This window comes from Peromyscus leucopus, chromosome 2 (assembly GCF_004664715.2).
Source record: "Peromyscus leucopus breed LL Stock chromosome 2, UCI_PerLeu_2.1, whole genome shotgun sequence".
Lineage (NCBI taxonomy): Eukaryota > Metazoa > Chordata > Mammalia > Rodentia > Cricetidae > Peromyscus > Peromyscus leucopus.
The window spans coordinates 71,589,210-71,614,070 of record NC_051064.1 but is presented as its reverse complement, the minus strand read 5'-3'; the positions used below and the strand labels follow the sequence as shown (position 1 = coordinate 71,614,070).

At 42.8% G+C, this 24,861-nt stretch overlaps 2 protein-coding genes across 2 annotated transcripts in view; both read right to left on the bottom strand.

Moving 5' to 3' along the window:
* Window positions 1-24,861, bottom strand: part of Grin3a (glutamate ionotropic receptor NMDA type subunit 3A) — a 188,544-nt gene that overhangs the window by 16,564 nt on the left and 147,119 nt on the right. The window lies entirely within an intron of this gene.
* On the bottom strand, window positions 3,343-5,412 carry Ppp3r2 (protein phosphatase 3 regulatory subunit B, beta). Its single transcript, XM_028861234.2, has 2 exons — window positions 3,819-5,412; window positions 3,343-3,549 (listed from the first exon to the last, which is right to left on the bottom strand). The coding sequence occupies exons 1-2, from the start codon at window positions 4,325-4,327 to the stop codon at window positions 3,528-3,530; spliced, it is 531 nt and encodes a 176-aa protein (XP_028717067.1). The 5' UTR covers window positions 4,328-5,412; the 3' UTR covers window positions 3,343-3,527.

Genomic DNA, 24,861 nt, shown 5'->3' with positions numbered 1-24,861 from the left:
GAAATTATAACATATGGTAGAAAGCAGACACACTCCATTAACATAGAATCATAACAATGTGTTGTTACTAATGTGTGTAACCTTGGAGCATATTGCTGTTATCAGTTTAATTTAAATATGGTCACTTGTTTCTCAAGCTAAGATGAAAGTGGAAGGTGGTTTAAAGCTGTCTCCAGGGGCTGCAGTGATACTTTAGTAATTGACCTGAGTTCAATTTTTGGAATGTTAAAAAGCTGGGCATGGTGGTGCATGCTTGTAATCCCAGAGTAGAGAAGATGGAGTCACTGACCAGCCAGCCTAATTGCAATAGTGATCCCAGTCCCAGTAAGATACTCTCTCTTAAAATGGTCCCTGGTAACAACACCCAGGGTGGACTTGTCCTCACATATATGTGCACACTTGTGCTCGTACACTTGCACACATGTGTGTATATACACACATTTTTAAAATATGGCTGTTTCTCTGTAATGCATAAAACTGAAGAGGTCTGGGCCTCTTGCACCTTGACAGGTAATTAGTTCGTTAGTTCTTGGTTTCTCCTCTTGTGGAAATTGGATTGACCAGACTATATTAATAAGATTATTATGAATAATTTGAGACAAGTGAACATAGTAACCCTAAGAACAAGAGGGATTTAATATGGGATAAAGAAACCGTGGTCTTTATGGTCTTGGGTCTTTCCTTTCTTCTTTCCAGTCTCATGTCCTTGGACAAGATTGCTCTTGTCATTTGTAAGGCTGCAGTGGTAGCACCACCTCAGTACTCATCAGATGATATAATAGAAGTTAGGAGCTGATTACCCCCTCCGCACCAATTGTTATTGCCAATAGTTACATGGAACTATTGTTTTTTTTTTTTTTTTGAGAAACTGGCAGTTAACTAAGAGAAGAAAAAAGCATTCTAGCTTGCAAGTAAATATGTTCCATTTCCTCAAATATCTAGCCAGATCTTTTCTGTTCTAAAACCAGAAACAAGAAGTCAGTTCAAGGATATTGCCACAAAGCTTTGGGCAGTTATGATATGTAGATTGGTTGAACAATGAGCTTAATCCAGCTACTCCAAAAGAGTTTCCTTGTTAAATATGAAGTTAACCGAATAAAATCCTTGGTCGTAATTTTGAATTTTTCCCATTTGAAAGAGTATATTTCCAGAGCAATAACATCTGTTCTCAGGAGATCTTCTTGGGTTATGCTCACCGTTCTTACTAACATTTCCTCTCAAAGTCGGATATGTCAAGTGTGTTCTGGGTCTCAAGTTGAGAAATATGTGGTGTGATTTGCCTTGGCATCTATTCCTATCATGTTCTTTCTGGGCCCAAATTATGTAGATGTCCAGCTAATTTTAGAGTGGTTGTGGCAAAGTGTCAGAAAGTGAGGATGCAAAGGACGCCAGTACCCTTCCCACACCGATCATACAGAAGGGAGAGAGGGGAAGGGAAGGAAGCTAGTAAACACTTTGCGTACTTCATCTCTTTGAATCTTCAAAGTAAATGTGGATGGAAAGACACAGAAGCTAGGTTGCTCATACTTACCCAGCTAATAAGCGGCTGTGGTGACACTGTTCTGAATCCGTACCCTGGGGTGTTTGGGTCTCAAATAGTCTTAACTGTTGTGAAATGGGTTTGACTCCAATGCTACAGGGATGACACTATTTGCACAATCTCAATATATATTTTTTTGATGGAAAAGGAATTATAGTCAGGAATTCCTATTCCTTGTGGTTTCCAAGTATAAAATGAAAAGTGTTGCAGTATGCCTTGGGCTAGATGGGCACCTTGCCAGCAATGAAATCTGTGGATTCCTACCTCCCAAGACTAATTGGCAGCTTCTTCAAAATTTAACAATAAATCTAGAAATGGTTAAGTGGTGTCTCTCGACTGGGTAAGTGTAGGAAGAGTTTATTTCATTATTACAGTATTTTGAGTGTCAGGTGACTCATTACGGGGAGTAACCTGTGAAGTGGCAGCTGCTGGGGCATGGGCTGAACTTGCCCTTCCAAGGACACCTTGTACTCTGTGAACTGACAATAGTATAAGGGGCTACAGGGAGCTAATGACATTTGTGGGGACAAATAGTAGTGTTAACCCAACTCCAAAACAGAACAGAGCTTGTTCCTTTCCACAAAGTCCTATCTCCCATTGCTGATCCTAGGCCACCAACAGGCCCTATGTGAATTGCAGAAGAAGGTGTGTAACATTAGATCTTGTCTAGAATCAAGTGCCAGCACATCCTAGGATCCTCAACTAGTTATTTGGGCACGAGGAACTCTAAGTTGAATGTTACAGTGGAGGAGAAACTTTCCTGAGATAAGACAACTGTTGGCTTCTCTGCTGGGGACCAGATCAGGTTCTCAGAAGCAAGCTGAGCCAGTGTTACCAGCTTTCATTATGTTTGCCAGTCTTTGTACCACTCATCACCCAGAACAATATCATTTCAGTGTCCTGGGAAAGGCCACCTCAGCCTGAATCTGCTGATTTTGCCTTTGGGGAAAACTGACTCTATCTCATTCTCCCCAGCTGGGTGAGTTTGGGTGTGGGATGAAAGGGCTCTTGCTGGGGAGGATTGTGGTGGTATTGTGTTCCCCAAAATATTGTGCACCCTAATAAACGTATCTGGGGTCAGATAACAGAACAGCCAATATAGAGGTGAGAAAATGGTGGCACTCACACCTTTAATCCTATCACTTGGGAGGCAGAGATCCACGTGGATCTCTGCGAGTTTAAGGCTACACTGGAAACAGCCAAGCATGGTGACTCACGCCTTTATCCCAAGAAGTGAGCCTTTAATCCCAGGAAGTGATGTCAGAAAGCAGAAAGGTATATAAGGAGTGAAAACCAGGAACTAGAAACTTTTGGCCTGGTTAAGCTTTTAGGCTTTTGAGCAGCAGTTCAGCTGAGATTCATTCTGGATGAGGACTCAGAGGCTTCCAGTCTGAGGAAACTGGATCAGCTGAGGAATTGGAGAGGTGAGGGAGCTGTGGCTTGTTCTGCTTCTCTGATCTTCCAGCATTCACCCCAATACCTGGCTCCAGGTTTGTTTTTATTAATAAGAACTTTTAAGATTCGTGCAACAGAGGATGCCCTATTTGACCCAAACACTGCTTTTTCAGAACCTATAAGGCTGAAAACCTGTTGTACTGAGATTGGTGGGCTGGCCATTTGGTCCAGGTTTAGCTGTTGGCACATAAACTCTGAGACTACTTTCTGATAGGCTACAGCACCATGACAGAATCTCTCCATTCAGACTTCTATCCCTCAAACATGCTCAGGGGTTTCTGGATGACCATGGGGAGTCAGGTGCATCCTGTTATTCGGGTATTTGTGCCCAGAGAGTGACTAAAGGATACTAAGCAAAGATAAATATATTTTTGCTAGTTGTTACAATAGGAAGTTAACAATTTGTTAAAAATCTGAATGCCACAAGTAAATGAAAAGAGTGCCTAACACTCTGTGAGAACTGTAGTCTTCTCCCATATATACAACCTTGAGAAAGAAAGGCAAAGATGTACATTTTCTTATTTTTAAGCTTTTAGTCTTCTTGACCGTGATCTCTAAAACAAAGAAAAAGGCATTTATGAGAATTATTTCAATTTCTGATTTCCCTCCCTGCTTCCTCCCCTTGTCTGTAGTCATCGTCATTGAGGTTGAATCAATGACACTGTATAGATATGGTAGAGGCAGAGAGAAACACTTCTGGATTAGCCCGAGAGACAGTAGCTGGATATCTTGAATGAGAGAAGAAAGCTAAGTATGTTGAGTGGAGCCTTTAGAGAAACCAAACCAAATCAAACAGACGAATAAAAAACCCCACAAAACTCACATAGGCACGACCAACTTCTTGTGGATCTCCATGCCTCTGACCACATCACAGAACTCTTGAAAGGATATCCGGCCATCGCCATCCTTATCCACAACCAAGATGGTTTTGTCCACCAGCTGCTGCAGCTGCCAATCCTTGAGGTTGTTACCCACCATCATCTTCAGCACCTGGAAGAGCTCCCCGTTGGAGATGTAGCCATCTTTGTCCATGTCATAGATTCTGAAGGCGAACCTTAACTTCTGCTCTTCGTCGCCCTTGACGCTGAACTGCGAGGTGCCCTGGACAAACTCGTGGAAGTCCACTTCCCCATTGCCGTCCGTGTCGAAGATGTCGATCACTCGAGTCACCAGTGGGTTCTGTTTCAGCTCAGGCAGCGACATGAACTCGTCTCTGCTCAGGGAGCCGGATTTGTCCACGTCCAACTTCCTGAAGCTTCTGCACAGCCTTCTAATCTCATCTTGCTCGAAGTTACTGCCCATCTCGGAATGGAAGCTAGCTTCGTTGCCCATAGCGGGAGGCGGTGGCAGTAGGGTTGCCCAAGCCAGTAGGAGGAAGGAGAGAGCAAGGCAGTCCTGCCGTTGGCCTGGGCCGCTCGCGAGAGAGCACCTAGGAACCAGAGGTGGGCGGCTGGGAGGGAAGGTGAAACTCTGAGGACAGCAATGCGGGGATAGAGGCTGGAGGGGACAGGAGGACAAACTGGAGCTACCCAGGAGGGGGACAGCTGCCGTTGGGCCGGCCTCCTCTCTAATGCAGGTCTCCCCTAACGTTTCTATCTCTCATGAAAATCATCTTCTCCTTCATCTCCCTTTCTCAAGAAGTGTGAGCCCTAAGGGAACTAGGGACACATCTAGATAATCACCGTATTATCTCGAGCAAAGATTACGTAGCTTGACAGACAATATATACATAACAGACATATGTTAAACTACCGACTGAAGGTAGGTAGCATCAGCCTGCTGCTTCCTGTGGAGGCCTGGTGTAAGGGTCAGATAAAATCATAGTCCAAGCATTGGCATGAGGTGAATTCCTCATAATCCTCCCTGGGAGCAGCCAGACTGGCTTCCTTCTGGACCTCTTTCAGGAACTGAGGGGCAGAAGATTGCTAAGAAAAAGAATTTTTTACTTAGGTTTACAGACAACAACATACTCTCGAGAAATATAAAAACTTAATTCAGAGCACTAAATAAAAAATCACTGTTCCCAAGAACATGGCCTCTGTTGCTCTGTGATTTATCTCTAGGTCTGTGGTTGGGTGCCCGGGGCTGGCCGTCCCACAGAACATGTTAAAGAGCTTTTGTAAAGTGTCCAGGGAAGAAGGCCTGTGTGTGCTCAGAGTGGCAGCTTCCATTTCTCACTCCCTCCTTTCCATTCTACTAGGTTTGTTCTTTCAGCCAGAATTAATCTTCCTTTTCTTTGGAGTAGCAATTCCAATTCTCTAAATGTATAAAAAATACATGTGGTCCAAGAACAATCCCGTTCAAAGGGCCTTGGGGGAACTTCAGGCTGCCAAGTCAAACTGAGGGAGGCAAGCATCCCCTCACTTCCAAAAAACAAGAGCGTATCATGTTTATGTTCTTTAGTTCAGATGAAGAATCAGCTGGAAGGTCAATGTGAAATTGGTGTAACTGAGCCACTGGGCCGTTTTAATTTTCTCTGTAAAAGGTAGTAATTGTGGTGATTTGAATAAGAATGTCCTCCCATAGGCTTTGGCATTTGAACACTTGGTCCCTAGTTGGTGGCAAATTGTTTAGGGACATTTAGGAGGTGTGGCCTTGCTTGAGGAAGTTTCTCGCTGGGGAAGGGTTTTAGGTTTTAAAGACTTGTGTCACTCCCTAGTTGCTCTGCTTTCTGTTTGGCTCTCAGCTTCCAGCGTCCAGCTCCAGTTGCTACACCTGCCTGCTGGGGTGCCCCTCCACTGGGGTGGTGATGGGCTCCTAGTCTTCGGAAAGCAAAAGCCCCAAATAAGCCCTTTCTTCTACCAGTTGCCTTGGTCATGGTGTTTATGACAGCAATAAAAAAATAACTAAGTAATAATTCATTGGTTTTTTAAAAAGACTTATTTATTTTTAATTATATGTATGTCCATGTGTAAGTGTGTGCATGTAAATGAAGGTGTCTATGGAGGCGAGAAGGGGACATTAGACTCCCCTGTAGCTGGAGTTACAGGCAATGGTGAGCTACCTGATGTGGGTGCTGGGAATCAACCTCAGGGCCTCTGCAAGAGCAGTACATGCACTAACAGTTGAGCCATCTCTTGAGTCCTTCCACTGGCTTTAAAAGAACAAAACACCCTTTACCAACCTAAGCTGTGATGTTTTACTGGAGACATATTTTGTCTTGTTTGTTTGCTTTCCAGTTACCCAGTGAAATTAACAGGGTATGGTTTATCTAACACCCTTTTGAATTTGCAATGTTCAAGGGAATCCTTAAGCTGTCAAGGTTCCTCCTGTAACCTCAGCACTTGGGAGACTGAGGCAGGAGGGTCAGGAGGGTCAGGAGTTCTAACTCATTGTGGCTACATGGTGTGACCATCTCAAGAAGGGAGTGCGCAGAGATCACCTTAATTATAACGTAAGATGCTGGAATCAGTGCTGATCTCTGAATGCTGCTCTCCCTTTCGTTCTTCTTTATGTACTTTCTAGATCACAAGATTTTTCTGATTGGTCATGGGAGACAGGCAAGCCCTGAGGGGGTGCCTGATGTTACTTGTCTCCTAGGAAGAGAAAACTAGTGGGCTAATAATACTCTGTACAGGTTCATGCGGATTAGGGCTGAGATTGAGATTGGCCAAAATGATCATTGCCATTATTCTTTTTTTTTTTTTTTTTTTTTGTTGCCATTATCCTTAACTAATTTTATTTTTATCTTCTCTGTTAGTATAGGCAGCATCGTGAAGACTATCTGACAGCTCTGGGCATGTTAGTGTATGTGTACATTTAACAAGTGTTTGTTAGAAAAGAGCCATAACAGATGTTAAGTTACATATACAGGCTTTAGTGGATAACCTGGCGATTCTCCTGGTGTAGGTAGCAGAACTACAGTGAAAACAACCTCTGACTTCAGCATCAATATCAGGGGAAGCACAAACCTTTGCCAGGGTGTTCAGAAAGCTCTAGGTCACTAAGAAGGCTGGGCCCATAGCAGATGAACCCACACCAGTAGGCATACCTCTGCCAGATAACTGCAGATCAGATTTCTTGAGACCCCAATCAAGGGACCAGACCCATGGCCACTCTATCTGCTCTTCTCTCAGTTCCTGTGCCACACGTCACCAAAGGCAGGTATGAAGCTCACGGGGGGGGGGGTGGGCTTTAGGAAGGAGTGTAGATCTGGTGGCCAAGGCACAGAGGTAAGATTAATAAGTGGGGGGAAACAGCTGGTGATAGGTGAGCAGCAGCTGGAGCTGATGACCTCTCAGAACACATGGCCACATGGTCCTGCCCCTCCTACTTAAGCTGCCTTCTGTAGTCAGCAGGGGTGGAGAGCACAAGGTTGGGTGCTGGGTATCGAGGGGTGCAATGAGGGAAGACCTAATGAAAATGAAGGAGAATCCAAGGCAAAATCTATCCCATAATCAGGTCTGGGCCCTGAAGAGGTAGATCTTCAAATGTAGGAAAGGCAGAGAAAGATATCAGCTTGGCCAAGCACCACCTGACGAATAGTGTCTGCATGTCAGAACCATGCAGCTGATGAGAGAGACATGATGAGATATGAGACAGATCAGACCTGGTCCTCCCAGAGGGACCTGGACAAGTGTGGTGGTCCGGGTGAGAGTGAATTCTTGGTCCCCAGTTGGTGAACTGTTTGATTAGGAGGTGTAGCCTTATTGGAAGAGGTATCACTGGTGGCAGGCTTGAGGTTTCCAAGGGCTCATGCCATTCCCAGTGTGCTCTCTGTCTCCTGCTGGTGGATCAAGATGTGAGCTCTCAGCTGTTCCTGCTGCCTGCCATGTCTTTGCTCCACCCTCATGGACTCTAACCTGAAACTGCAAACCCAAATCAGTGTGTTCTTTTGTAATTTGCATTGGATATGGTATTTTATTACAGCAATAGAAAATTAACTATTACAACAAGATAGGAGGTAGGGACTTTCAGTCAGTGACAGTGGCAAACAGCCAGCTCTTATCACCCACTCCTTCAGCCTGGCTCTTTGACCCAGTCAGGCATCCAGGCCTCACCCTTTGAGTACCTCTGCCAGGCAAGACAGACCTAAGGAGCCAAAGCCATTTCATTTTCTTAAAAATGATTGTATGTCATTAAAAGCTGGCTGTGAACTAGAATACATTGAAAAGAAGAAAGAGATAGGAATGGATGGACTCCTTAGATGTTGGGTACATTCTGCTGCTGCACACTGCTCTAAGTACTTTCCATCATTACCATTAGCTCTTCAGTTCAGCCTCTGAAGACTCCTCATTGCAGGCTTGTGGGCCTCAGAGATGGCCACCAGGCACTCACAGACTCCTTGCAACTTTTTCTTGGATAATTATTTCATGTTTACTGCTGTAAAGGAGCCACTAGTGAGCTGGACTCCGCGTGTTAGCAGGAGGCAGAAATGGGTATGTGCTTGTTATCCCAGAGTCAGGAAGGCAGGACAAGAGTTTTCCTGGGACTTGCTTGGAAGCCAGCCTAACCTTCTAGGTGAGCTCCAGGTCAGTAATTGATGCTGCATCAGAAAAGCAAGGTAGATGAGGCCTGAGGAATGACACCCAAGGTTGACTTCTGGCCTCCGACCTTACACACACACACACACACACACACACACACACACACACACACACCTACCTGAACACTCAGACACATCAATGTACCTACTCATGTGATGATTGTGATGGGCAGATTAGGGAGTATACAGAGAAATTTTTCATGAAGAGAAAAGTTGTCACAAGAATAAATGAGTTAATGATTGGACAGACACTATTGAGGAGATGGTGCCATTCATTTAAATGCTTCCAACATATAGAAAGATTCTTTACGGTCTCTGCATTGTAGAGAATTCAACACTGCCTTGAAAGCTGGAGTAGTCAGCCAATATGAGGTTGAGTTTCCTGTTGTTCTACATTTTATAAACTGTGTCGTTTGGCATCATAATGGGATTCCAGCCATTGTTTCCATTTTCTCTAGCCATTCATTATTCTTAGTCATTTCCATGGAAATTACCATTTGTTACTTTTTCGGTGTATCACTGCAGAGTATGTGGACTGTAGTAAATTCAAAGGGTTGATTGATTGATTTGGAAGAAACCAGAAGCCCGGTTGTACTCCTGTTTTAACAAAGCATTTCCCCTCAGTTTTATTTTTCCTCAGTGACTTTCAGATTAAGAGCCACGAGATAGTTGCATGCGCAAATAACTGACACCAAAATTGGAAGTGAGGAGGCATGTGGTTTGTCTTCCACTCCCGTCAGTCAGGAGAACAGGTTTCTGAGCAAGGTGACACATGCTAGCAGCTTCCTAGAAGCTTTGCAGGGAGCGCTGAGGCTCTCCTGGAAGGGCTTCTGTGGTGTTTCTTCCAGTCACGCTTAACATAACTATATTGATGTGAGCCACAATGTAGTATGAGGAACTGCAGCTTAAGGTGTAGCTTAGGCCCTGAGCTCACACTGTTTCTGAGTATCAGGTTCTCATAAGCAAAACAGGAAGGAAACAATGACGCCATAGTGTTATTGTAGGTACATTGGTATACACAAGATACCATCCTAAGTGAAAGCATTTAAAACATATCTAAAATGGCTGTAGCACACCATGGGCAGGTGACATATTTGTCTACTCTGTCTCTTTCCTGTTTCTTTTTTTCAATTTAAATTGTTTTCTCCTTCCTGCCTGCTTCCCTCCCTCCCTCCTTCCCCCTTTCCCTTTCCCCCTCCTCTTTTCCTTCCCCTCTCTCTCTGTCTCTGTCTCTGTCTCTCTCTCTTTCTATTACAGTGTGGGTGTTGGAACAGGACCTGTGTCCTCTGGAAGAGCAGCCAGTGCTCCTAACCACCGAGTCATCTCTCCAGCCCCCCTTTCCTATTTATTTATTTATTTGCTTGCTCTGACTTTTTATTTTATTTGAATGTCAGGAATGTTGCTTTAAGTTTAAATACATTCAACAGATTATACTGAACATATCCTACATGGCTGGCCTTGTGCCCGATAATGAACTTACTGTGGTGAAGATGCCACTGAGAAATCTAGTTTAATGAGCATGGATTTAAAGGTATAACATCATTTAGTCAGTCTTATGTTTATCATGTACATTCAAAATGATTATAGATCATAATGTATTTGCCTCTCCTTTGTCATTCTGAGATAGTTTTAATATGAGTTTTGACATGTATAGTTTTAAGTTAAAGTTTTGCTATTTAACAATTCAATGACCTCCAGCAGAATTAATTATCCAAGCCACTGTTCATTTAGAAAATGAGATGACTGCTAACTTATAGACTCATTCCAAGACTAACTATAGGACACAAGGAACACGTTCAATGCCTAGCACAGAATTGGCAGAAGTAATAATTTTTGCCTACTGTAGACCTGAATATTCTAATAGGCTTGTAAAACCAATGACTAGTTGAATATATATGTATTTCTATGGATGCAAGTATTTATTGAGCAGCTATTGGATGAGAGGAATGTAACAATTGCCTAAAGCAGGTGGGGAAGATGGGTATTAAGAAAGCATCACATTCTGAGATATAATGGAGCCTCTGTGCTATGTATTACAGGTGAGAGATACCTGGTACCCAAAGAGTTCATGAGGAAGTGATGCTAGAGCTGAATCTCAGGAGGAGAAGAGGTTAACTAGACAGTTCTGGAAGAGGCGGGCATTCCAAATGGAAGAAGCCCACTTGCAAAAGGGCTGGAGCAAGGGGACCAAAGGAGGAGGCAGGCACCTCAAGAAGACCCGTGTGGCTAGAGCAGGGAAGTCAAGGGACAGCAATCCTGTTCGGGGAAGTGCACGAGGCTTGACCATGCTCCAGACACTGAAGAAAGGCAGTGCTTATTCAGTTATTTCTTATGGGCATGCCAATCATGTTTCAATATAGAAAGCACTGAGGACATTCAGAGTCTGTCCCTGCTCTGGAAGATTATAGACTCCTAAGTGAATTAAAGCACAAGAGAGTTGTGACAAATTGAAAGAGAAGATATGAAGTGAAAGATACTATCAAAGGAGTGAAGTCTTCTTTTTCTGGCAGTAAACAGAGGCTTTTATTTCTGCAAGAAATATTCAATCTTTCTAGACACAAGGTAGACAAGTGTCACAGCTGTAGATGCCCCAACATCCAGGTACCTTCAGGTGGGTTGCCCTTCAGTGCTGGAGCCTGGAGTCCCAAATAAAGAAGCTGGAAGGATCATGCTCTCTTGGAAACCCACAGGGCTATTCTTCTCTGCCTTCCCCTTGCTCCTGGTGGCTTGGCATTTCTTGGTTCCAGTATTGGTTTTCAGGGAGATCTTAACTGTACTCCAGAGGTCCCACTACTGAGACACAGTAGAAACTTCCAGAAGTAGGGCCCAGTGGAAGACCTTCTGTTCATTGAAGGCTTTACTCTTAAAGGGATTAGTGAGATCCAGTCTTGCTTTTTTTTTTTTGATGAAGTTTTTTTATTAATTAAATTTTTATTTATTTTACATCTTGACTACAGTTCCCCCTCCCTCCACTCCTCCTGTTCTCTCCCCCCCATTGTGTCCCCTCTGTGCCCCCCTCCTCTGTTTCTGTTCATAAAGGGATAGGCCTCCCATGGGTGTCAACAAAGCATGGCATATCAAGTTGAGGTAGGACTAAGCTCCCCGCTTTGTACTAAGGCTGGGCTAGGCGAACCAGTATGAGGAATAGGTTCCCAAAAGTCAGTTCAAGTATTAGGGACAGGCTCTGATCCCACTGCTAAGAGTCCCACAAATAGATAAAGCTACACAACTGTCACACGTGTAGAGGGCCTAGGTCAGTCCCATGTAGACTTCCTAGCTGTTGGTCCAGAGTCTGTCAGCTCCTATGAGCTCAGGTAAGTTGTTTCTGTGGGTTCCCTTGTGATGATCTTGACCGCCCCCCCCCTATCATACAATCTTTCCTCCCCCTCTTTAACAGAATTCTGGGAGCTTGGCTCAGTGCTTGGCTGTGGGTCTCTGCATTTATTTCCATCAGTTACGGGATGAAGGCTCTCTAATGACAGACAATTAGGGTAGTCACCAATCTGATTACAGGAGATGACCAGTTCAGGAAGCCTCTCCACTATTGCTGCCAGTCTCGCTCTTACAGGGGATAGTGAGATCCCAGTCTCTATTCTACTTGTATCCCAGCATGAAGCAAACAGACATGTTCTCCATCACAATGTGCCACCTTACCACAGACCCCAAAGCAACAGGGCTAACCTATGATGAACTAGAAACTCCCAAACTGTAAGTTCAAGTGAAGTTTTCCCTTTAACAAGATGATCATCTCAGGCCTGTTTTTACAGTAATGGAAAGCTAACTAGTTTGACTTGGATCTGCTTAAACCCCATCTCACCTTCACTACATGCCACTCTTCCGTGAGCCTGTTTCATATGGTAGTTGCCTTCTCATAAGGACACTAGTCACATTTTGTTTGGCGCCCATCTTACTATAGTGTGACTAAATATCAAGACACTTTAACACACTGATTTGCATCCTATGTACAAATCGGATCACATTCTGATGTACTGTGGTTAAGCCATCAGGAAGGCAACATCCCCTTGAAGAAAACAGTACGCTCTACAGCACTAGGCCAGAAGTCCAGTTTTCTGGAAGGACAGAGGTAGGAAGCAATGATGATGCTCTAAATGGGAATGCCTGGCCTCCTTGACTGACAGTATGCTTAGATGTTGCAAGCAGACATTCTTTTAAGGGCTCCGGGGATCCCCAAGATGCTGTTTCCTTGTCTAATATGTCCCACAGATTCCACCTACTCTAACTGCTCACGTGGGAAAGAAGTGTCCTTAGATTCTAACAGGCTGACCGATTCTCTCACTAGTCCATGCAATTTATGCATCTCTGATAGGCAAGTGTGGTTTTTCTATTTTGCAGCACCTCACTTTAGAACCACTAGATGGCACTCACTTCCCATTTCTATTCCTTGTTTTCCTTAAGCTGGAATCTCCAGAGCCTGGAGGTAGAACTGTGCAGAAAGTAGATGAGGAAGGAGTCCTAATTCATGAGATGCCCCATAGGCTGCAGTGCATGGAAATCTGAGAAAACGGAAAGAAACCTGTCTCTCACAACAGCTCTAATCAGCTTGAGTACTGCTCAGGCCTTCTAGTTGCATAGTAAATGACGTTACATAAATATTCATTAGTTCGAGGAATTTAGGAGAAAAGCAGGAACTACTAACAGTATGTGGTCTTGGATGTAATTTATGCCTGAGCCTCTCTGGAATGCAAAAGAGGAGACCCTTATCCCACAAGATCTGTTTATTTGCTCATTACTACAGGTGAAGGGGGTGCTTGCTGGATTGCCTTTCCTTGTAGCAGAATTCAAACTACACAAACCAGAAAGCAACAGACAAGCAGGCCTGATTTTCTGCTGATGTGGGTTGAGGGGGAAGCAAAGCTCAAATTGTGGGCCGAGGGCCTGCACCTAGAGCAGTGTAGACAATAGCTGTGGCTGCTGTTTTTCCTAAATGTTTTAAGTGCTACCTAATGGCTTGTATAACCCTTCTTCATGTTTGCCCATAGAAATCTAGATGTGGAGTTGGCAGAAAGGAAAACAAACACCACCACCATACTCTAAAAGCTAGTTCCGTCAGCACAGGGCCAGGCAGAACATTCAGAATCAGGGATTTCTCTCCCTGCCATCCAAAAGTCCTCAGTTCCGCATGGAAGCAAAGGCTAGTCATCCTGGAACTGTAAGATGCTGGTCACAGACGCATCTCTGTTTTTGGAGGTGGGTACAAATGATTCCAGGAGTTAGGATAAGACAAATGCAATGTCTTATGGGAAGTGGTTTGTTATTTACCAAGCTGTTTTCTTCTTTGCATATAGTTTGGTGGTTTTTATTTTCAGTTTTAATATTTGTTGTTACTTTATTTTTTCATTTTTAATTTTTTTTACTTGTAGACAGGCTCTTTCTGTGTAGCCTAGACTAGCTTCAATCCCATGGTACCTCTGACTCAGTTCCTGATTGCTAGCATTATGGGCCTGTTCCAGCATGCTTGCCTTAGACATAGATCTTACTCAGGGAAAGAGAAAGAACATGGTTAGACCAGACCTGTCCACTAACAGTTCCATTAAATGAATGTCACACTTTGAGGCAGGCCCAATTATTATATCCTTGGCTTTGAAGGGAAAGATCTGAAGTTTTAATCTTTTATTGAATCTATTGTATTTTTTATTTATTTATTTATTTATTTATTTATTTATTTATTTATTTATTTATTTATCTGTGGCTGTGCATGTGAAGTGCACTCATACCAAAGCATACATGTGGAGGTCACAGGACAACTCATGTGGTCCAGGGATGGAACTCAGTTCATTAGGCTTGGCTGCTGTCAGATCTAAAAGGAACTAGGGAAAAGTGGCTTTCTGTGATTCCAGTTTGCCTAACAAAGTGCATGCTGGCCTCCAGGCTTGCTCAGTATCACATCTACCTGTGGCTCTTCTCAGCTCTTCTCACTCCCTACCCTAAACTTCTCCAGCTCATGGGCTTCCTTCTCTCCCCCATTTCTCATTTCCATATAACCCTGCCATTTCAGCCATGTACTCTGTTTTGTCTTCCTCTCTTGGGCCTCTTTTTCTTGCCCCCCCCTCTTGGTTCTCTCTCTCCCTCCCTCCCTTCCTCCCTCCTCCCTCCCTCCCTCCCTCCCTCCCTCCCTCCTCCCTCCCTCCTTCCTCATGGCCCGGTTTAGTCTGCTAGCTATGTTCAGTTTCCTATTTTCTCTCTCTGCTCTGGATTCTTTCAGATGGCTCTGGCTATACTCTCCCGCAATTCTACGATAAAAACCTTCCCCTCCCCTCAACATACCTTGGAGTAGTCATGTCCTCAGTTTATACAGCTGGTGCTGAAACCCTCAGTTCGTACAGCAGCAAGTGCTGTAACCCACTAAGCAATCTTGATGGCTTCTAGTTCTGAAATTTTAGAAGCTGTCTGGCTTACATAAGCACACATTGGTGAGCTGGGAGTCCACCCTGATGTCTCCTTTAGAGCTAAGTTCTTTGTTATACTAGACAGTGCTCTATATGAAGCCTAGAACAATGTTCCTGCCTTGAGGAGGTAATAAGGACTCCACAAAGAAGAATATAGGAAAAGGTAAAGGCCTATAATTTGTTTGTGAATTTAGCTGTGTTTAGCTACCATGTGGATGGGAGAAAGAATGCTCCTGCAATTTTAGAATCCCCGAGGCATGCATAATTGGGTGATGTTTTCAGGGGGCAGGTATACTTTGCAGTACTTTATTTCATACCTCTAATGCCTCACTTCCACCTTGCCTGGGTAGTTTTTTTTTTTTTTTTTTTTTTTTTTTTTTTTTTTTTTTTTTTTTTTTTTTTTTTTAAATCCCCATAGTTATCACCTCCTTTAGGCACCAGCTTTGATTCTTTCTTGATCTGTGAGTCCTAACCTTGTTTTTGTTACTGTTTCCACCTGCCTCCCTCTGTCCCTGAGGACATGTAGGAATTTGTTCATGGTATCTCTCTCTGCCTGTGAGCTCTGTATTTATTTCTATACTGTCTGCATTGACAAAGTTTGGTACATATGGGTTCAACATGTGTGTGCTGATGGAAAGATGGACTAGCATATGTGTGAGTGAAAATCTCAGTTTGTTCCAGAAGTCAGCTAGATGGAGGTGAGGCATTTCTCAGATTGCTTCTTCATGCCCTATTCAACTTCACATTATATGAAAGAACACAAGTACAGTTTTGTGCTTCAGGATTCCAGAATGTGCTACCTGGATAGGTTCCCCCCAACCTTATGCTTGGCTTAAATATTACACTTAATTACTTAAGCTATTCCAAGGGACATATTCAGCTGTCAGAGTGGTTCCCTACATATATGAGTTTTCAGTTTAAAGCCATCTATAGTCCTTAACTCTCTGCCTCACTGTAACTTTCAGGAGGTTGAATACCAGACAGATATTTTAAATTGAAATGGGAGAGGGTAGAGATGAGAGGGGCAGAAGCGTGCTGAGATGTGCCCTCCCTGTCAAGAGCAGAAAATGCTGCACTAAAGTCCACCCACTGCCACTGTCTTAACCACTGCTTTTGAGCTGTTAAGATATTAAAGATTGACTGCTGGGAAGCTGGCATGGAAACTTCTCGATGTGACTTTCACTGTATGGTTGGTTGTATTGGATCCTTATTCACTGCTGAGATCAAGTGCAGGACGAGAAGCTGCTTAGTGGAGAAAGGGTTTGTTTGGCCTCACAGTTGGAGAGATGCAGTCCATGATGGTGGAGAAGGCATGGTGGCTGGGGACAAAGGCAGCTGTTCCCATTGCATGTGCAGTCAGGAAGCAGAGGCAGACGGAAAGTGGGGCCAGAGCACAAAAACCTCAAGGCCTATTCCTAGTCGCTTGCTTCTTCCAGAAAGACTCTACCTCTTCAAGGTTTTACAACTTTCCAAAATAGTCCCACCAGTTGGAGACTCAGTGTCCAAACCTAAGAGTCCATGGGGACACTTGGCACTCAAACCATAGAGTTGAGTAACCCTTCTCTTTTCTCTCTCTAAAAACTGACAGAAGGAAAATGGATCTACTGTGGGAAAGCTTGACCTTTGTTTGGTTTTTTCTTAGTGAACAAATACTAATATTTGAGCAGTTATTAGCACAGACAGATGCATAATTTGGTAACTTTGGGGAGTTAGTCTGGCTCATGAATGGGAAGGGCAGACTGGAGGCCAGACACTCTCTCTGTGTTCCAGGTTCACCAATCTTCAGCTGGTTAGGCCAGGATTCCTCTAACAATTCTCCTTGGAAACCACTGATTTCTTTGCTGGCCATGCTACATGGACCTTTTATTTAAGACAAGGAAACCTGTTCAGAGAACTTAAGTGATCTGCAGAGGTCATGTAATTGCCTCATAGCAGAATCCAGAAAAATGTGAAAAATGCTGCCCATATTCAGCACCCACGTGTCAAGAAGCTCATGTATACTATCTCTTTGTTCCAAGCCAAAACCACAAAATGACACCTCCATTTTCAAAGGGAAGCAACTCAGAGAGGTAGATAATTTGTGTTTGTGACATCTTAATGCGCCTTTTCTGATGTGGCTATTTCACTACCACGGTTATTTTTACTTCTGTATCTACCCATACAGTGCTCCTAAATAACAAGCCATTTAAACTTCAGCTTTAAAAATTGCCTCACAGCAAGCTTGACAGACTCTCCCTTCATCCTGCTTTGAAGACCCACCCAGTAGGGAACAGTGTTCATGCTTGGGAAGGCCAAGGATAGGGTAGGTGATGAAAGATGAAAAGCTAGTTAGGGCTAGAGGTCAGGAAGAGGTGACCTGAAAGACGGGAGTAAGTTCAGGAATGGGCAGTAAGTCCAGGTGAATACTTAGCTTCATAACAGGAAGTCGGAGGGGTAGGTAGTGGGGAGGAGCTGGGAGGAACTGGGGGCAGGGAAAACATGATCAAAATGCATCGTATAAAAACAATTTAAATACTGAAAGAAAAATAAATGAATTGAAAAAGATATACTGAGAAGTTTAATAACTTACTTTTGTGATGTTTTTAAATGCACTTATTTTCCCCAATCCCAGGGTAGAACTTTCTCTACAACACTGAGCCCTTTGCTTGCTATTTTCTCTTTCCTTTAGTCCTCAGTAGCAACCCTTATATTCAGTCCGGAAGCCCGTGTAGCAACCAGATAAACATCAGCCTGAAGCTCTGGGTAGGTCAAGCGGACTTCCCAGGCATTTACAGCTGCATCCTTGCCATGACAGTAGAACCACGCTATCTCCAGTGAACTCAGCTTGTCCTTCTCTCTCCTTCCTGACTAAGGATGGTTGCATCTCTTACCCTGAAGGCTGGACCTTCTGAAGGCTGTGCAGCAGAGCTCAGAGGGCCAGGCCAGGGATGCTTCACTGGCCCCACCCCTTTCATTTCTGCCACAAAGGGAAGTGCTAGATGGCCCTTTCTCTTCCAAATTTATTTACATCTTTATTCATCCTCTTTGTGTCCTGGGAATTGACTTCAAGGGACCACATAGACAGGTTCCTTACCCCAAGACAGAGGAATAAGATCTGAGACAGAGAAAGGACATTTGTTCTCCAGCTCTCTTACAATGGGGTTAGGGGATGGCTAAGCCCCTAACAGAATGACAATCTCCTCCCCCTTCTCCTTCTTTGTGGTACTGGTCATTAACCTAGGGACTTGGGCATGTTGGTAAGCTCTCCACCAAATTTATATCAAATGCCACCAACCAAATGAGCAATTTCTTAGAAAACCTGATCCCATTACATGCCTTAGTTCTGAGAATGGCTCTCCCCATTTATTCCCCATAGCCTGGGAATGGTAATGGTGGCGTCTCTTTACCCAGTCTTGGAGTTGCACTGACTTCTTTAAACAATATGGTCTCAAACAGTTTTCACCTTAAAACTCTCCTCTGTCTCTGAGGATGCTTTCTGCTCTCTGCTAAGACCACTATTTCCTTGTCTTTTCAGCCTCTTTTAGTTAAAAGGTGCAATTATTCAAAACATTGTTTAAAGGAGACTGGCAAAGAGAGGCCTCATCAGCTCTCTGAATAATGCCTTGCTGAATTTGGGGAGCTTGTTAAACTGTTATCCGCTGCCTGCCTTCCTTCCCTGGTTTGTAAAAACAGGTTTCATATTTCTGTTGCCCTGGAGTTCCCAAATTCACTCTGGGACTTAAAAAAAATTGCATTTTTCTGCTGAGTCAAAGGAAGATGAAGGGAATTTGTACTCTGCCATATGTTTTCCCCAGCAGAACTGATCGGCAATGGGTCCACTGTGGGGGACACATCTGAGGTCAATTTAAAATTCCTCTCTGAAAGTTTCAGAGTCTGATCTGCAGAGTCAGACTTGCAACATCCTGGGCAACTCTAGGGAACAGATAAAACCTTGATTTTTTAAAAAATGAATTTATCTTCCAGAGAAACTGGAGCTCAACAGCTTTGCGTTTGTGAAGAGACGGGAGGTGAATAGATCAAGGTTCCCACTTTCGGCCAAGTGTGAATATCCACTTGCCAGAAACGGAGCACCAAAAGCATCCTTCATGATTTCCTACCAGGTGACCACATAAATCATTGTCCTAACTCAGACTTTTTCAAGATGAAAGAAGGTGTTTAATTACTTTGTGGGAACAGACATTGACTGCGACTATACTTGGAACAATAGAGTGTGAGGTCAGAAACAAACTGAGGAATGTTTTCCTCCAAAGTCAAGAGCACCTTTGGAAAGGTACAGTCAGAAGCACAGCTGCTTCTGTGATGTTGTGTCCTGTGCCCCTCTCCTGGGTTGGTGGAGGAAGACGGGGAAGGGAGAGGTTCATTAAAGTGTCCTTCCATTTATGACTCACAAGAACCACAGAGAGTGATCTGGACAAAATGACTTTCCTAAGATTCTTGTTTCTCTGTGTAAACACACTGTTGCAGTGCAGGACATTCGATGAGAAGAGTGGTTAAGAGAAGTGCTAATAGCCACTTTTCTTCTACAGATTTTTTTTTCTGGGAAAACATTGCAAATGAGAACAGAACAGCAAGCACAAGAGGTGGAGAACTGTGTATAGGTGTAGTGAACAAAGAAAACAGGGAGCCTTTACGGAAGAGATCTAGTGCAGCTGATGAACACAGGACTGGTTGCATTTGGTTACTCTGTAGGTTGTGCAAAGGTGATTGTAAGGTCCTGTTTTAGGTCCTTCAAGACAAATATGCCAGTCTGTACCCAGGAGTGGAATGCATCACTGTTTAAATGCATATCACGAACATCTTATAGAATTGTTTGTGATTGCATAAACGAGGATATTTAATAGTGTAGACCATTATCTCTTAGAACAGTAGTTCTCAACCTGTGGGCCATGCCACTTTGGAGGTCAACGATCCTTTTATAGGGGTTGCATTATCAGATATCTGCATATAAGATAACTCTATTACAATTCATAACAGTAGAAAAATTACAGTTATAAAGTGTCAATGAAAATAATTTTATGGCTGGGGGTCACCACAACTTGAGGAACTCTATTAAAGGGCCATAGTATTAGGAAGGTTGAGAACCAGTGGGTTAGAAGGAATGATAGTGCTATGCATGTTCACTGACATTGCCTTCTCTCTCTGAATACAGATGTTAGCAGAATTATCTTTTCCTTCTGTGTCTGAAGACCCAGTTAAGGGCACATCTTCCCCCCATTCTTTCCATTTCTACTTCTGAGAAGGAATCTTCCAAATCTTCCAAATTCAACCACCTCAGAAATGAGCCCAGACTGTTTTAACAAACTTGATCTGAGAATGGCCTCTACTCCAACACTTCCAGCTGACTACAGCAAAGGTTTCTAAAAGCCTCTTCCCCAATCTGGCTTGTAAAAAGTCTTCATTAAGAGCTGTTGAGATGACTCAGTAGGTAAAAAGTTGTCAAGCCTGACAACCTGTGTTCTATCACTGGAACTCATATGGTAGAACAAGAGAACAGACTCTAGCAAGTTATTTTTTGATCTCTACACACACCCTGACATGCATGATGGGTGTACATGCATGCAAACTCATGCACACACATACATGCACATAACAAAGTAAACAAATATGTGTAGAAAAAAATCAAAATACTTTTGTTTAAGAAGAGTTGGTGTATTTTGCATCTATTTATGTATACCTTATATTTATGCTTATTTTCTGAAGTCTGTCTTTTTACATACTATTACTTCGAAAATGTTGATAAATCTATATACCCCTGGAACACTTATGATAAAAACTCATAATCTTTATTATTATGTCTGGATATACTCTCAGTATTTTCATTTTCAATTTAGATTTATTTATTTTATGTATATGAGCGTTTGGCCTCCATGTATGTTTGTGTACTATATGCATGTCTGGTGCCTTTGGAGGTCAGAAGAGAGCATTAGATTCCCTGGAATTGGAGTTGGATGGTTATAAGACACCATGTGAGTGCCGAGAACTGAATCCTGGTCCTCTGGAAAATCAGCAAGTGCTCTTAACCCGCGAGCCCTCTCTCTAACCCATGCTTAGTATTTTAGAGGCCCCAATTGACTTGCTTTTACTATAATCTATGAAGTATGTGTTACTTTTAGTCAGTTTACAGAAGAGGAGGCTCAGAGTGGTCAAGGATAATGCCCTATATTTAACAGCTGGTAGAACTTGGGGTTCAAATCTAGGACACCTCTATAGATGATGCTGTAAACTACTTACACCATACAGAATACTAGACATTCTTATTTCAGGAGGATGTTAAGAGAAGCTGGGGTCACTTTGGCAGAGCCTTTACAGATTGAAAGATCCAAATGTTTCATAATGGTAACTTCCCAGGGTCTCTAGGGTGTGTGTAGAGGGGGCTGTTGGCCTCTTTTATACATTCATTCTGCTGCCTCCCTTATTTCAAGGTCTTCATCCTTCTCTATGTGCTATAAGGTAGATTGCATCATTCCTGGTCCCAGAGTTCTTATTGGCCTAATCCATTATGGTGATCACATTATCTCACCAATGATTAGTTTGCACACAAGCAGATGAAATTTTTAGCAACAAACCATAAAGTAATTTAATTGTGGGTCTCTTCGAATGTTTTTCTATGAATAATCAGATGCTTCCTCTGACTAGAGGGAGAAGAAATAGTATTTCTGTTTTTTACCACTTACTGTACCAGGTTTTTTGCTAGATGGTTCCACAAATGACCTTTTATTCTTAGGAAAAAAATGGCATGTTTTATCACACCTTTTCTGAGATGGAGACACTCAGACACAAGAGCAGTTAACCAGCTCTACTTGAGAGAATTGGCATTCAAACCCAGAAATACGTAGTTGCAAATACATCATGCTTTGTGCTAGGTGTGTTCAAAGCAGAATACATTTGGCAGAGTATTTATTTGACTCAGTCTTCAAAACCGTGCTCAAGTGGGGCCAAGTTCTGAGGTTGCAGAGCCAGGTGTAGCAAGAGGCTTGGTTTGTCTGATGACTCTCTGAAATGGTGGTAGCTTGGATGTGTGCATGTGGCCAGGATGTGACATTTATTCAGTAATTCTGGCTGATGAATATGGCTCAGAGTCTCCTTATGGCTAATGCCTTCCTGTCAAATTTGAATCATTTGGAGATTTTGATTTAAGTCGGTGACAGACATGACAGAGAACTCCAATTTATTGTTATTTAGTTCAACGTAAGCAACTGACTTTCTTTCTTGGCTAAATTCGCTGACTGATAAGTAAGCCCAGGCTTACTTCCTTTTGGAAAAGCTACATTAATACTCACAAACAGAGATAAAATGCCATCAGTTATCCAGAGAAGAAATAGGTTTTCATCTCAAAAACACTGTTAACTCTGATACTGTCATTTTTGAAAAGAAGACTTATATTAAAAATTTAAAGTCAGACTTTCTTTTTCTGATTATAAAGCTTCCCAGTGCTACCATCTCCTCTACCCCCTGACTCCAGGCAAAGTCTTGCCATATAGCCCAAACTGATCCTAAACTTGTAATCCTCTTGACTTAATGTCCCCAGCTCTGTGACTACAGGTATGTGCCCTTGTGTCTGGCTTCAGCCCATCTTGTGTTTATTTTCATCATGGCTCCCAGGAAGATCATGGTTGAACTTAATCATTGAGGGCTTGAGTGTCTACCTCAGCTTCTAGTTGGAGTTTTTTTTTTTTTTAAATCTCCTTTGTCTTTGTTTACCTATCATTGTACCTACCATCTATCTATTCTCTGTCTCTTAACATTTATTACCTGCCTATATTAATGCTTCAGGAATACTGTACAGATGAACATGAGCTGGATGTCTTAAAACAACAGGAATGTATCCTCTCATAGTTTAGGAAGCCCCCCAAAAGTCTGAAGTGCAGGTGCCAGTGGGGTTGTCTCTGAGGAAGAAATTTTCACATGCTTCTCTCCTTATTGGCTTATGTCTGTATCCCCAGACCTCTGCCTCTGTCATTATGTAGACCTCTTTCCCTGTGAGCCTGTGCACTTTGCCTCCTTGTAATGATACCAGTCATTGGGGTGAGCCCAGTATGGCTTCATCTTAATCACTTTTTCAACGACTGACTCTATTTGCAATTACTCTGTCAATGACTTTATATGGTCAAAGCCTTAAGTTCTGGGTAGACATGAATTTGTGGAATGCTGTTCAACCCAGTGCACTACCAATATCCACCCCGATTTAGTTTCTTGCCTTCATCTATGCTTAGACTCCAGTTTCTTTTTTATAACTGAAAATATTTTTTCATACAATATTTTCTGATCAGATTCCTTTCCCATAATTCCTGCTAGATCTTCCCCACCTTTCCAGCCATCCAACTCCATGCCATCATTCTCTCTCTCTTTAGAAAACAAACAAATAGGCAAAAGCAATTAATGATGATAATAATAATAATAACAACAACAATATAAAGCACAACACACACACACACACACACCATAAAAACACAAAATTGGGCCAGGTGGTGATGGCACATGCCTTTAATCCCAGCACTTGGGAGACAGAGCCAGGCAGATCTTTTTGAGTTCAAGGCCTTTCTATGAGTTCAAGGCCAGCCTGGTCTACAGATCTATAGCTTCTCAATAAACAAACAAACAAACAAACAAACAAATAAACAAAATAAATAAATAAAACCCCCACAAAATTGGAAACTATGATATACAAGCAAAAGACCAGTAAGATAAAAAGTGCCCAAACAAAGCAATATGAGACAAAAATATCACTGATTTTTTTTTTTGTGTGTGTACATGTTGGCCATCTACTGCTGGGCATAGAGCCTACGCTTAAAGGTATGATTTATACACTCAGTGCGAAAAATACTTGGAGAGAAATAATTTTTCTTTGCAAGCTGTTATCAGTTGGAGATAGCTTCTTGGTTAGGGAAGAGAGCTTATGTCTGCTCCCCCCCTCTCAGCATAGGGACCCCATTTGGCTTGAACTTATGCAGACCCTCTGTATGTGGCCAGAGTCTCTGTGAGTGCCTATTGCTCCTTATTTATTTTCAGGTATGTTATTTACTTTCTCTACTTGACCTCTTGAGTATCTGCTTCATTTGAAGGCACTGAAAATTTAAGGCAGTTTTTGCCCCTGGAGCTCTTACAGTTTGATGAAGAGATGCACTAGAAATACTCTGATTATTATTATAATTAAAGCACAATATTTATTTAAGAGAATAATAGTTATGACTGAGTGCTATTAAATAATATGAGATAATAAAGGGAGGTATGATTTATATTGGTCAGTCTCTGTTGGGATTTGAAAAGAGAGATGCTAGCTGTGAGTTTATTCTCTTGTTGACTCATCTGTTTATTTTTTGTAGCACTGGGATCAAACCAAAGGCCTTGAACATGCGAGGCAGGTTCTGTACCATTGAACAGTCCCTTAGCTGGGATTTTGTATTATGAAGGCATTAGCTGAGCAAATGTCAGTGGGGAAGAGCATTTGAGGAGGAAGAGGCAACAGCAGGTTTAGGGAATCCAAGTCAGGGAAGCCATGGATTTATCTTCCTTTTAAAATGAACATCGTGGTACAGCTATGATGAACCAGAAAATGGCATGAGAAAGGGTCGAGAAGAGAGCAAGGGCAGGTACCACAGGGCATGCCAACATCTCAGATTTTGTTCCAGTGAGCATGGCTGTCAAACAGAAGAATGAATTGTTATGTGGAGGACAGGTGAAGCAAGGCAGGTGTGAAACAGATCTGTTAGCAGATTTTTGTAGTGAGCCAGGTAAGGGATGACAGCTTGGTCAGAGTGATGACACCAGGCTTGACAATAGGCAGGCCTATTTGAGATCTATTTTATAGAGGATGTGGCTTGTTGATGGATGTAAAAGGTGGGCATGAGAAGTAGTGAGCATCCATGCCAATATGTGGGATGCATGACTGGGTGCACAGAAGTGTCACCGCCAAGATGCAAAGCCCAGGAGGAGAAGCAGAGTGGAGAGGGAGCATTAAGGCTTCGGTTTGTGAC